A 14770-nucleotide genomic window follows, 5' to 3' on the forward strand; every position below is an offset into this window, starting at 1 on the left:
GGGGAGCTTCAAGAAAGTCGTGCGTGCAATCGTATGTTACGCAGTCTATTAAAGGGATTGCGACACTTGGCCCCCCAAGTCGTACTGAATGTGCGACCAATGTGTGAATGCCCACGTTGTACCGAATAAAAGACCGTTATTCGCATCGACGCGAACCTGCTTTCCAAGCTTTTTTTTACAGCATATAGGGAGTAATAGAGGCCCAGAAAATTGGCGTCGCGAATACCGAAACGCATCCAGTTCCGACATCATACTACAGACGCCTCCACCAATGAGCCGGCGCGTGAGAGAGGTCGCGTGCTTACGCGAGGACCAATGGGCATGGCCGTAGCTCGTTGTCCTCTGACGTCACAGCTTGTTCGAGTGTTTGTATCTTGCTCACTACGAAACGTAGAAGGATAATTGTCGCGTGCGTGTTTTTTTTTTTTTTTTACAATACTTTGGCGGGTCCAGTACAACGCGTGCGTGATGCGATGAACCACATATATCAAAGTGTCACAACTCCTTTAGTAAGACATACTAGATAAACATGTAAGGGCGCTTCTAATCAGGAGATACGGGGTGTTTCACCTAAAGTGATAAAAATTCTAACTGGCGACTTACTCGCCGGAGGACTGTGGGACTTTCAGCACTGACATTCTGGAAAATTTGCCGCCAGTTAGGAAGGCTTTGGACAATTTTCAATTGAAGGATCTTTTTTTTTCAATTGGGTTCTCCACGGATAACCACAGACCCAACAAAAACTATGCACAGTATCGCAAAAGGAATAGCCGAAAAAAATTGTATAAACTCCGCTTTAGCCCAGCCTTGATTGTCGCAAAGAAGAGCGCACGGAAGGTGCGAGAAGAGGAGGAAGTGTTCCCGCCTCTTGTTTTACCTTTCTTTCTTTCGCCTTTTTTTATATATAATAAACATATTCCCCCCCCCTTTCTCCCGCTTTGACCTTGATACTGGTGACAAGCGTCTTATCACGAAGAAACCAAAACAACCGTCTTATCACAAAGACGACAAAACAAATTAAGGCGGGGGCACTTCCTACGTCAGACGCACATTTTGCGTGCGCTTCTTTGCGAAAATCAAGCAAGCGGGGCTAAATCGTAATTTTCACGATTTTTTTTTACTATTTCTGTTGCGATACTGTGCATAGTTTTTGTTGGGTCTGCGGTTATCCGCGGAGGGCTCCATATTTCTGTAAAAAAAAAAAAAAAAGAAAGTTCGCTTGGCAATTTGCAAAGTTCAATTTAAAAAAAATCAATTTCCCTCAATTAAAAATTGTCCAAAGCCTTCCTAAATGGCGGAAAAACTTCCCAGAAGGTAATTGCCGAAAGTCCCATAATCCTCCGTCGAGTACGTCGCCAGTTAGATTTTTTTTTATCACTTTAGGTGGAACACCCTGTATATGGTAATTATAGCCTTCTTCACGAACCAGTGTTCCACAAAGGTAGCTAAAGTAAAAAGAAGCCTGTGAATGGAGCGCGCTAATATATTTAAAAAAAAAAGGCAAAGAAGTCTTTCGCGTAATTAATGCTACGAGTACAAAAATCTCGGTGACGTTGAGAGAAAGGGGACACAGTGTTTGTTAAATTGCGTCTATACTGGAGGCAGAAGGTGCTGTCGTTGGTAGAAGAGCCACTTGGGAAATTAAGGCTCTTCCTTGAATGCGAGATTTCCCGCTGGCACGGACAGCTTCCCCCGTAGCATTCGTTCGCGCCATCAAGTTTAAGGCGTAAAACTTCGGGGGACCCCATTATGCGCAGTTGCGTTATGCTTCCTCGCGAAGGGGAAGCAAACTTACGCTATTGTAACACGCAAAGAGTTTATTGAAGGAAAGTCGGACTTTTTCGAGAGTATGTGGCCCGCATTTCTTTAGTGTGGTTGCTCGCAGTTTAGAAGATTCGCGTTTGCACTTCCAATTTGCATACTCACGTTTCAGTAGTGTCTTTAAGTCAGACAGACTCTAGTCTGCTCACTATGAAGAAAAATGTCTGGTTCCTGGTGGAATCTAGCTTACAAACAACCCCAAAAGTAGTACCGTAATTTCACGCGTATTAGCCGCGGCTTATGCGCGATTTTTTATTTTATTTTTTTTCTAACGCGCGCTTTGCGGCTTATCCACCGGTGCGGCTCATCTGACCGCTACGCTAGGGTTGCCACCAGGCCGGTATTATACCGGCACGGCAGGTTATTTGCTCGCTCTGCCGGTAGGAAGGTGATACCGGCAGCCTTTTGCCGGTGCTTGTGGCTCAACACCTTTCATAGGGAGCTTTTACGGGGTTTTACTTTCAACGTTCGACTACAGCTTGAATAAATCTGGAGCACAGACCCACTCCGTAGTCACCAGGCGTTTTCTTGGTTATTCATTATTATCATTGTTGTCTTGAGCGAGTACGCACGTTCTTTCTTTCTCTCCACCCCTCACCAACTTTCCTTTCCCGCAAACATTTCTTCCTTTCCCTCTATTCCACCTCCTCTCCCTCAGCCGGTATTTTTCACTACCGAAGGTGGCAACCCTACGTGTCGCACAAATCAGTCGCGTCGTATTGCACTCGGCTTATCTGCCAGAAAGTTTTCAAAACGTTCCTAAAAACGGGACCTGCGGCTTATACGCGTGAAATTACGGTACTAATCCTTCGGGACAAATGTTGGTCATCGGTCCTTATACTCAGGGTGTCATCGTTAGCCGTGTATTAAAAGGGAGTCTGGCCATTCACGGGACCTGCATATACCAGAGGCTCCACCCACTTTTTGAGGTATCTAGCCAATCACAGGTCGAAATACAGCTTCATATTATTGCAGGCCATCCAGGACTCCGTCAGCCGGGCCTGCAAACCGCGGGGGCGGGGGGGGGGGGGGGGGGGTGGAGAAAAGAAAAAGGAACACCAAAAACATTTCATTTTAATGATGATGATGATTGGCACGCTTCATCGTGACTGGCGATACCCTATTCCTTGGGAGTGACTTTTTCGGGTTAGATGCCTTTCTCAGACTCGGGGGTAAAAATCGGGCGCTATTTTAAAATCTGTAATTCGGGTGTTATCGGGTGTTTTTGTTTCTCCTCTTGTCTATCAAGTCAGTCATTTCCTAATCTCTCTTTTCTTCCACCTTTTTTTTTTTTTTTTTTTGCGGGATCGTGATCTCCCAGCAGTAATCCCCGAAGGCATAGACAGTGTTGACACACATGGGTGTATTGCTGGGAACGTAAGTGACCCATACATGTGTTACACGTGGCGACCTTTGTTCGTCTTCAGTGGAAACCCGAGCAGCACAATGTACTGAAAGTCGAGTGCAATAGGGGTGGACGGTATGTGTCTTATCAATGTTCTTTAGCTTCATGAGTCTGTTCAAGGCCCTCCACCTACCCGTCCACCCCTGTTGCACTCGACTTCCAGTACATTGTGCTGCTCAGGAACGTTACTTCAGGATTTCATAGTGACTGGAATTCGGGGAGAAATCGTGTTTAACCCGAATTGGTCGGAGGTTAGTTCGGGGGGGGGGGGGGAATAACCGGGCGGAATCGGGTGTAACCCGAAAAAGTCACTCCCTACCTATACCCCGATTGCTGGTGATAATTTGGTGAAAACGTCATGATGGCATTTCACAGTAACGACCCGAGTCGTAAGTTGTCCAGATCGAAAGATGAGCAGTGCTTTTAGGGCAGCAATTTCGTCATAGTTAGGCGGGCGAGAAACTAGTAGATTCTTGCTTATAGATATAGAAGCAAGTACTAATGCGGGCAACTGAAAAGGATGTTCCACATTTTCAGAGTCACCGCACGGAGAGTCCACTTGACGCAAGCGGTAACGGCGACATCGAGTCGCTCGCATCCGATGAATTATCTTAGCATCCCGACTAGGGATATTTCGGTGCACTCAGAAAGCGAACGGTATAGCTGTAGGAGGAATGTCAGTGGCTCACAAAAAAAGGAAGTATAGCGCATGAAAGTCGCCATGGCTCGGAAGCCTCTCGTCTGAAAGCTCTACCTTCACATGAAAGGATAAAAAAGAACGAGATTGAATTATATCGATGTATGCCGTTGCCGGGTTTGTCCAACCGTGCAGATACAAGACCACCGTAAATTCGGCGCTGACTTCAGAAGGTATAGTTGTTGTCGTCCACGTAGGTAAGTGGCACTTAACCAAGGAATGCGATAGCCCAGTGCCTGAAGGAGCGCGCAAAACAAAAAATGTTTGGGAATAGGCTATAGCGGGTATCCCACGTTCGTATAGCCTTTTAAGCTGAATATGTGATGCAGTAAACGAAGAGAGACGGAGGATAATTGCGCATGTCGTATATATTTCCTTCGTTCCGTTTCATCCACCTTCTGCTGCGCCCATAAAAGACTTGTATGGTTAGTGTAAACCAACCAGAGAAACTTGCTCGGAGATACGCGGGAGCACGAAACTTGTTTCTCGTTGTGTTACCCCGAATGTATAGATGTAGGTTCTCGAATACTGAAAGCGTGAAATATCTTAATGTATTCTCAGGCAATATATTTTGATGGTATCTTATCTGCATATTTCGATATCGCAGATACTGTCGCACAGATTGCGTCGACATCTGTTCTACATTTTACGAGGAGTATATATACATTCTCGCCCAGTTTGCGCATCCCAGGAATGTCGTAGAAACGTCATTTTACGCAAGGCTGTTCACGGCAGTCCCTACACCTTATACTATATAGATGGTGCTTTTTAGATAGGTGGTTTTTAGAGCAGTCCCTGTACAAAAGCAACGGATTCGGAGCGTTGGTGTTGAACATTCATGTTACGCTTATCAAGGCTGAGATTCGAGGGCCGGGGGGGGGGGGGGTAGTTGTGGTTGCTGTGCGCTTGTTGTTGTTTTATGGCACATGTGCAACTTAGGCCAAATAGTACCGAGACACTTGATCCGCTTTTCGTGCTGTGTTTGCGTGTTCTGCGCTGACTTGAGACTAACGCCGTGCGTTTGGTACGGTGTAGTATTTGTCTGTGTAATATAAATCATTTGTAGAGGCGTAGTGCGTGTCCTTAATCTTTTCTCGTCTACGTCTTTGGTTGCACTAAGTTGTCATAAATGAGAGTTCCTGTAGCATAACATAACTTCCCAATGCACGCTTGTATACAGAGTAACCGTATATCTGTTGAGGCTTATCACTAGAACGCGGATAAATATGCACAACAAACACTCCAAATATGCGCGTAACTACATGCGCTAAAAATCTTCGAAAAATCTTTCAGTAAAGTGAAAGGAATGCGTCGAATGCATATTTTACAACATTTGAGCATTTCATTAGAGATCACACGACAAAGTAAAGCCGCGTTCATTAGGAGCACAAGAGAGAAGACTTGCGCAACAGATATAAATCATGCGGCAGAAGGCTTTGCTTTCGGCACTGCTCCACAGGTTACAAATGGCGAAGGCGAAGCACGGCGTATCGACCACGCACGCGCAACGAACATATTCAGACACCCGAGCCTTGAGCGCCGAGCTGTACGTTACATCCTTCGAGGCTGAACGACTACATCCCTCCTATAAACATGGAAAATATTCGATTCTGTACCGTAATTTTCGCGAAAGAGGACCGAAAGACATCCCTTTTCATTCGAACGAAAAGACGACGAATGCTGTTGCACGTTGTCATACGAAAATATGGTAAAATATGCACAATGCATGCATTTTCATTCGACATGTGCCATATTGTGCCAAACATTCATTTATATGCACTATACAGCCCTTCTAATCGGCCCCAAAACTAAGACCAAAAGCGTTTTCTCATCGTCCAGGTACGAAACCATATCGAGAAAGAAAGAAAAAAAATGCATTTGCATGAAAATCGGCGCTCTACTTATCACTATACTATGAGAGAGGTCAACACCTACAGGTCAGCTGGACCCACATGCTTCAAACTGTTGCTTGTACGGCTCCAGTCAAAGTTAACTTGAACACAGCTCCAGCCTGCGAAGCGGGAAGGGAGCCAACCTGGCGGCGCCTAGAGGAAAACAAAAGCCTTCATAACGAGGGTCACCCCTCTAACTGTACCATCCGCCGTTATTTCTACTAAGCACCACCAGGTTTCGCAAGCCGGAATGGCGTTCAAGTTAGCTCTGATGCGGGCTGTACATTGATCATGTTGTGAAAACACTCGTCGGAGACGACGTACTTAGGTTCACGTTGAGTCCGATTCCCCGTCCGTCTCGTACCCACTCTCAATGGGCTGACTACATTCTCTGCTGGCGGATATACCGGGTGTTTGCTGTAACGTGTCCCTGAATTATATAAAAAAAATCTAGACATTGTACAAGGATGCCGCTTGCTGCATTGGTCTTTGTGGCACTTTTGCCACCAGGGAAGACTGATTTTGTCAAATTTCAACTGCAATACATTTAATTTTTAAAATTGATCTCTTTAATTTGCCAAGTCAACCTCACGTTTTTCCAATGGAAATGGAAAGCGCATGTTCAATTTACCCCGAAACATCACGGAAGGCGTCCAGCACCACAGCGGCAACACATTAAAAAAAATATGCAAAAAGCGCCTTTTTGGGACTCGCAATAAGGATCGAATTGGTGTCCAAAAAGGTCAAAAGAGCTTTGAGGGCGGAGCGTTGGTTGGCTGCATTTGGCCAGGGACCAAGCAATTTTGAGAGAGAGAGAGAGAGAGAGAGAGAGAGAGAGAGAGAGAGAGAGAGCGAGAGTTCACTGATTAAGAGACCCGGAGAGTGTGGTTCGGGAACATGTCCTTCAGGATTTCTCTCAAATGCGAAGCAACGTTACATGGCATGAGTCTTCTCATTGACGGCAAGACATGTTGCAGCTGCGCGTTGACCGACTTGGACGATGGTCAACTCAGCTGCAGGTTAAGAAAGCTTTCGTCTGTTGCGAAGCAGAGGACCTCCGTATCGCGCCTACGCAGCTGTACACTGTCAAACTCAATCAGCAGCCTTTTCCTGCTGCTGGCGGGAACAGAGATATCATTTGTGTAGCAACCCTATAGTTATATTCTGCATGAGAACCTGCCCTAGCAAGACGTATTTGCCCCAAGTGAGTGACTTCAGAGTCTTCCTCCTACATCGTCTCGGGTACTTTAAGGGTATACGTCACCGGTTCTCGGGTATAGGAAGGGTCAGTTCTGACAGGCGAAATTGCGTGATGGTATACGTGCTTCCTCGAAAAATGTGTGCCTTCTAGCAAAACCAATTTGTGCCGAGTGAAACATAGCCCCTCTCCCCTACCCTCTGCGGTTTCCAATGGGAGGAATGGATGCATAAAGAAAAATATAGAGATGGTAGTGCCACAAAATGTGGATGCGTCTACCCCATATGACACTCAAGGCTGAAGGAAAATGACAATGAAGGAAAATGTAATATCCAATGTCGTGTGCTTCTACATACGTTTCGGCATCTCCAGTAATCTGAAATTTAATCCTCACAACGATATTTTTTTTAAAATTCCGTGTGAGCGCCGCTAAGCAGCGGTGGCTAGGAGCGGCGTACATATGTGGACAGATGGAGAGAGGACAGCAGGAAGGAGAGGAGGACAGGGGTGTTAGTACGCGTTCTGGGCCGACCTCAGGGGGAACTGTGCCGACATTCGTGTGGAAGGTCTTCGGAAAACCCAGGGAAAAACCTCAGACAGCACAGCCACGGTGACAGGGTTCGAGCCCACCACCTCCCAGTCTTCAGCACAACCTTGGCTACCAACAAACGAGCGGGGACGCCTCACACCGACCACTATGTATGGTGTCGTTCGTGGGCGTGGTTGTCCCCGTCATAAAGCCCCGAATTGTCATAGCCATTTTTTTAAAATGAAAGCAATAAACAAGAAAACGAAATGCTCATCGAAGCCATGCTTCTCGGAAGTAGGCTAAACGCACCGCTGACGACGCGTTTCGGCTTGACGGCGGAGCCTCCGACGTTTTGATTGGCATCATTCGCGCGCAGGGATTTCCGAAAAGCCTTGGCCAGGAGGAGCACATTGCAACAGAGTAAGGAATCTCGTAAGTAGGTTTCCATGCCACGCTGTACACTGTATAAGCCTGCTATACGACCTGACATTGTTCGTCGCATCTCTCTGGTTGCGTGACAACAATACTAGTCGCTCATATGAAGAGGAGGCGTTCCCTTCTTTTGGACTTTTTTTCTTTTTTTTTTGACAGTCGAAGAATATGGGTTTCTTGGGGGCGGCCAGCTATTATAGTTAAGGCAGTAACTGTCGCAGGAACGTGTTGCAAGCCAAACTGAGCGAATATCTGAAGCGCAGGCTGAGCGTATGATAAGAATGTTGGAGAAAGTACACAGGAAGGTTGTTCCGATCTAACCATGTTGGATCTTATTGGAAATATTAAGAAAGTGACATGAATTTGCTCTAAAGTACCAGACAACAGTTATTCCTCTTGATCTGGTCTGATCTAAAGATTGCTCACGGTTAGTCCCTCAGACGGTTTCTGCAACGATGAAGCCTTTTTTTGTCTTTGCTTAGAAGAACTGCCTTGACAGACGGCCCAAAACAGTTGAGGCGTTGTGTTTTTGAACAGCGTTTGTTAAATTAGGGTAACCAAAACTGGCTTGCAGGTTGCGACACTTGTTTTCACGATCTTTGCACAGCACGTAGCTGAGCGATTCCCTCTAAGGTCGTTTGTTCGCGCTACAAAATAATTTCGAAAACCTAATTTCTGGACACGCGATAAAAATCGCCGTTCCATCCAACCCCTGCGTGCATGCTCCTTTTCGTTTTCCTCACTCTTGCCCACGTACGTTCCCAAGGCAACAAAGAGGTTGGTGCTTGCACGTATCCGTCATTTCGTTTCGACCTTGGCACCTGAATCGGACTGGACAAGCGTGTGTGATCTCCCGCGCTCTGTTTTGTAATTCTCTGCGGCCTTGTATTACGCCTGCTGTCTGCGAAACAATGGACCAGCCTCACACCCCGGTCGCGTGGACTGCTTCGAAACATTGCGTTAATCGTTGTGCCCCCGAGCGTCTTTTCTTTTTTTCCTTTCGTGTTTCCAGGTGCATAGTCTCGAAATACTGTTCGGAATCGATAGTATTAAGGAAACACTTTCTTGTCCCCCTTATTTCTTCTCTCTTTTCCAGACGCCCTCTAGCTGTGTCGTTTTTCTGTTTATCTTTTGCTAGAAGAGCGGTTCTTTCTTCTTGATCTGAAAGCTTTTCTCTGATGGTTAGGATAGTTAGGGACGACACACCGCTGAAGCAGACAGCACCGTCTGCGATGTTCACAGAACGTTGGGGGCTTTTGTGTTGGTGCTGTCGCCAGATGGTGGTGTTCGGCTAAGCTGTTTGCTCTAGTTACACGAACGTCATTCTGCCACGAGAGCGAACGCGTGATTCAGCGTGTAAGTTTGAAGCAGTGCCTGTCAACCGTCTTAAAACGAACTGAGACACTGCCGTTCAAAAGGAGGCCGAGATAATGTGTTAGAATATAGTTGGCATACCGCAGTGGGCTTCGAGCTTCGCCAAGAGCACGCAGGATGCTTCATTGCGCCGTCGAAGCCAGTCCTATAGGGCCCTATAGATGTTTTCCCGAATTTTGGAATAGTTCTGCAGAACTGCAGAGCGTGAAATTCTAAAATTATGGTTGAAAAAAAGAAAAAGAAAGAATGAGAATTCTTACCCGTCCTCACGTGTCCACCAAGCTATAGCTTGCCTCCCCTGCTCCTGTGCAATCGGCCACCTGACAAGAAATACACGCATAAATACGTATATCAGAGTTCATGCCTGGTATTTTGACCAGAGCAGATTGTGCGTCAGTAAGCGCAAAATTATCAGCATCGTCTATAGCCAGTGCTTGAACAGTAAAAATCCACGTTAGTGGTAGACAAGGTCGTGCTAAAGACTGCATGGGTGGTGATGAGTTCTAACGCTACCAGCGGCTATGCTGTCTGAAGTTTTCCCGAAGACTTTCCAGCCGAATGTCGGCACATTTCCCCCTGAAGTCGGCCCAGGACGTATACTAACCCCACTCCTTACTGCTCCATCTCCTCCATTCTCTCCATCGGTCTACGCCTGTACGCCGCTCATATAGCCAGAGGCGCTTCGCGGCGCTAGCACTGAATTAAAAAGACTCACTAAAAATCCGCCGTTATATACAAGCACCTGAGCCATAAAACATATCACAATCTTCCGTCCCAATCCATTCAGCGTGGTATTCAATCAGCGCAGATTTTCCATCTGCACGTCGCGCACCTGTTTCATCTTTACTAATCAAAATCAATAATGCAGAGCAGATCCACCGTTGTCGTTTCGTATTCCATGATTGCAGTCGGGAAGAAAAATAGTACTTTCTCCTGCATTAGTATTGTACAGTACGTATACCTCGACTAAAGACAAGAAAGAAAAAGAAAAGAAAAAAGTCGATTGCGCTCTCTATACACTAATTAGTTAGGAAGATCTGAATACTAGCTCCATCTGTTTACGCAGAGGGAACTATTGTGTTGAGGCACCCTATAATTAGTCAGCACTTCTTTCTCACTTTGACGTCCCCAATGATTGCACACACGCGTTGACGAACGTTTGTGATTTCCGAGTTAGCTCCGCGATGCAATTGTAGCTATATAAGCGGCATCCAGAAGTGGACAGAGGGAGGAGTGGTGGCAAGGGTGTGTGGGCAAAGTTAGTATGCGTCCTGGGCAGACTTCAAGTGTGCTGACATTCGTCCGGAAAGTCGGCCGAAAAACATAGGGAAAACCTCACATTCCGCTCGTAAGGAAGCCATATGACTCTTGAAAGTTTGCTTTCATGACAAGGGCTATGGTGGGAGTGCAACATTATGAGAACCACTGTATTGATTTTTCTTTTTCTCATCCTATATAGTCGCATCTCGTAGATTGATAATGCTGTTTTTTGTTGTGTCGTCTTGAGTATACAGCTGTAACTCGAGTAGTCGAGCAGTTGGACAACGAGGTTCCTTTCGTTACTGTGTCAAGGAAAGTTTAGCTGAGGCTGTTGTCAAGAGATATACACTCAAAGAAGAAAGCCAGTAAAGAAACATCGCAATACAATTGATGTCCTGCCTGTAAAGTATAAGTAACTGCTATAGTTGTTCTTTCTTGACATACTGTGTCCTACGCATGTCACAAGATCTTACGACTCGATATATCTATTTATTTCGAAGTATTTTCATTTATGCACATATATTATGCAGATTAGACTGTGAGGCGACAAAGAGTGAAATGCGATCCCCACCATGTGTCATTCATTTATAGTCCCACATTCGTTTAGTCCCGAAAGGATCAGTGGTTGTATCATTTAGTCCCCAAAAGAAGAAAAAAAAAATTACTCCATTTTCCCTTTCTGTGTACAGTCCGACCTCGAGATCATCAGGTGTCCTGATCTATAAATTCACACATACACCGACAACCTCGACACGAATGAATCTTGCTTGTTTTCTCTTCAGATATGTAGGGCCAAAATCTCCCCATGTTGTCAACGCACAGGAGCATTGCATATGAGAAGATCCCACGCCGAAAGCAACCCGCATACGGGTCGAAGAGTTGGAATGGCGAACATGTATATTTTTGCGCAACGCCAGAATCTCATTTGTTCACAATCTCCCAAAAGTTTGCTTCGGGAAAACAAACCAGTCTGGCTGAATCTGATTTCGTGCATGAATATCGCGTTCAGCGTATAACGGGGTCTCGAATTCATGCGCATACTGCCGGAGGCGCATGCTTCCTAATACTCGAATTCTTTCGAATTCCCTCTCGGTCTCAATATAGTTAAAAGCTGAAACGTTAGGAGATGCCGAAAAAGGGCCTTTGTCGGTGTTTGCCAGACTGATTTAGAAGCCGAACGTCGCGTGCAAAGTGATTTTTTTCGTTCGGCTATATCGAATTAAAACGCGGGGACGACACTTGATGGTATGCGTTCGGAAACGCGCGAAACAAGCACAATAATTTTAATGGTGCGTATTGTAACGATATGCTGATTCTTTAAATTTCGTGTTAGCGCCGCGAAGCAACTGTGTCTATGAGCGGCGCACGGATGTCGACGGGTGGAGAGAGGACAGCAGGAAGGAGTGGGGGACAGGGGAGCTAGTATGCGTCCTGGGCCGACTTCAGCCGCTGGTGATAATAATATAATAATAATTATTATTATTAGTATTTATTTTTCATCACAAGTTTTTTACAACACAGTACCGCCTGCTTAAGCCAATTGACTTGTTTGCAGGTTGCAGACAACAGCACCATACTGAGTATTCTTTGCCAGATTCTTCTGACACAGCTAAAAATAAATAAATAGAAAGATACAGGCCATAGGAACAACAAGTTCACATACAAACTGGATGATGTAACACAAATGGTGTATTAACACAAACGACTACTACAACCACACCACTACAACTACATACCATTACTATCTACTACTACTATCATACAAACTAACTACTAAGTACTAACTTAATACACAACAACTGAAAACCTAAACTTACTGTAGCGAACATAAATAATAATAATAAGGCTAGGAGCGTTTTACGTAGGTGTTCAACAGCCACTTTTTTATTTCTTTTTTCACGCTAGATATAGATTTCAGTTTTTTAAGTTCATCAGATAGTATCAGGTAGTATGTTAAATTAATGGGGAACAATATTGTTCCTAGTACATTTGCCGTATTCTGTTTTACAAAGGGGATTTTATAATGTGTACCAGATCTTAACGCTATGCCTCTTTCTTCCAATATCTTAAATTGAGTTGGAAAGTAATGTTTGCATAAAATATATTTGAAGAAATCGCTAAACCTTAATATTCCCGACTCTACATATATATTCCGAGCTGCATCATTATAACCGTGGTAAGGGACAATGTTTCGTAACGTTTTCTTATGTACTGACTATTTTATTTTTCAAGTTTTGCGCACAATTCCCATATAATCTTATTCCGTAGTTTAATGAAGACATACCCGGCGCAAAATAGATGGATCTTCTAATACTGAATGGTGCATTTCTTTTAATGAAGTACATTTGTGCAGAAACGGAGCGAAGTTTCTTACAGACCTTATAAACTTGCGTGTGCCATTTCATATTATAGTCTAGGTACAGTCCAAGGTACTTTATACTATCCACATACTCGATCAGGGGGCAATTAGTACAATTACAAAAATCGCCATGCATTTTTATGGGTAATTCCTTAAACATTTTTCGCGGATGTCTGAGACCATCACCTTAGTTTTTTTCTACATTCACCGCAATTTGATTTTCTCTATACCATTCCATTAATTTTTGTAGATCGCCTTTAATAACACTCACTACCCTTTCATAACTATGATTTGCAACCACTAGCGCTGTATTATCGGCAAACTTATATAATGTCCCCTGCAACGGTACCTTGGAAATTTGATTAGCATATATAATAAATAAGAGCGGTACAAGCACAGAGCCTTGCGGGACACCATGTGACAAACGTAACTTAGGACTAAAAAAGTTGTATATTTTCACGGATTGACATAAGTTTTCTAAATAATTTCTAAACAAACTATATATATATTTCCTGTTGTTTCAACAGAATATAACCTACTCAGCAAAATTTCATGATTTATAATTTCAAATGCCCTTGAGCAATCTATAAAAAGAGAGGTAGCAACCCATCCACGATCTAAAGACCTACTGACATCATCATTAAAGTTTTCTAACAGATGAATTGTACTTTTCTTAGGCCGAAATACATATTGAGAATCGCTAAGTATTCCCATTCCAAGAAATCAACTATTTTACTGACATACTTCTCCATGATATAACAGAGTTTGCAGAACAGACACAGGTCTATACTTCAAATATTACCTTTAGGCCCTTTCTTGTAAATAGGTCTTATTACTATTGTTTTAAGACAGGTATCAGGTAAAGGTACCAGTGTTTTAGATCAGGTATCTTACCTGTTTTGAAAATACCATTGAACAAGTGAAGCAGACAATGTTTTCTTAATATCACGAGATCTATAATGCCACCATAACCAACAGCTTTATTGTTTTTCATACGTTTCACTATGTGCAAAATATCTTCCCGAGTTATTTCAGGAAAATGTATTGAATTAATAATCAACATTCTTTTCACACCTGCATGATCTGATTTGATATGTTCACACAACTGATTAATAGATTCCAAATATTTCATACTAAATTCACTGGCCAAGTTAGGTAACCTACCGTAAGCCTGATATGCAGATTATTTCGCTCAGTTCGACTTGGGGGGGGGGGGGGGGAGCGAACTGCTAATTGTTTTTCATCTGTGCAAAAGGTCGCACACGACGATGTAACTTGTCTCGTTCATTCAACCGTTGTTAGACTTGAGTGCGGCTGCATTGACAGTAACATAACAGCATGTAACATTCGCATCCGCAACTGGGATAGTTCATATATAGATGCATCCGTGCCCGCGGATATGGAGTATATCCGCACATTTGTAGGAAAAGAGTCTGCATGACGAACAATGTTACCAACATTACTTTCAGCGTACAAACTGGCCAGGAACATTATGTCGTTCGCAGTTTTCCGACAGTAGCCGTTAAAGCAATTCAAGTGAATTTCCATTCAATTACCACTATTCAATGCACGGGACGACACACTTCGACACCATTATGGGTGCACTGCGTGGTCTCAATCATGGCTCCACCTAGGAGACGTCGGCAGAGACAGCAGTGCGTACTAAAAAAAAAAAAAAAAAACATACATATAGCTTTTACCACTTTGACACTCCTAATGCTAAAGCATTTCTTTACTTAAGGGACAACCACTTCCATCATGATACGGGGTTTCACTCCTGTATGCGTCTTAGGGAATATTTTG

The 14770-nt window shown here is 44.2% G+C and overlaps 2 protein-coding genes across 6 annotated transcripts in view; one reads left to right on the top strand and one right to left on the bottom strand.

The window, feature by feature from the left end:
• Positions 1-14770, bottom strand: part of LOC135401323 (uncharacterized) — a 70490-nt gene that overhangs the window by 47958 nt on the left and 7762 nt on the right. For 3 of the 4 annotated variants that reach the window (XR_010424783.1, XM_064633660.1, XM_064633661.1), the window contains exon 2: positions 9609-9668. Coding sequence is in view for 2 of the 4 variants with exons in the window: in XM_064633660.1 (XP_064489730.1) it covers positions 9609-9668 (60 nt within the window). In the remaining 2 variants the exon portion in view is untranslated. Of the gene's footprint in view, positions 1-9429; positions 9544-9608; positions 9669-14770 lie in introns of all 4 variants that reach the window. The other variant, XM_064633662.1, reaches the window with a different exon arrangement.
• Positions 1-14770, top strand: part of LOC135401321 (serine/threonine-protein kinase D3-like) — an 88308-nt gene that overhangs the window by 42915 nt on the left and 30623 nt on the right. The window lies entirely within an intron of this gene.

Source organism: Ornithodoros turicata, chromosome 7 (assembly GCF_037126465.1).
Source record: "Ornithodoros turicata isolate Travis chromosome 7, ASM3712646v1, whole genome shotgun sequence".
Lineage (NCBI taxonomy): Eukaryota > Metazoa > Arthropoda > Arachnida > Ixodida > Argasidae > Ornithodoros > Ornithodoros turicata.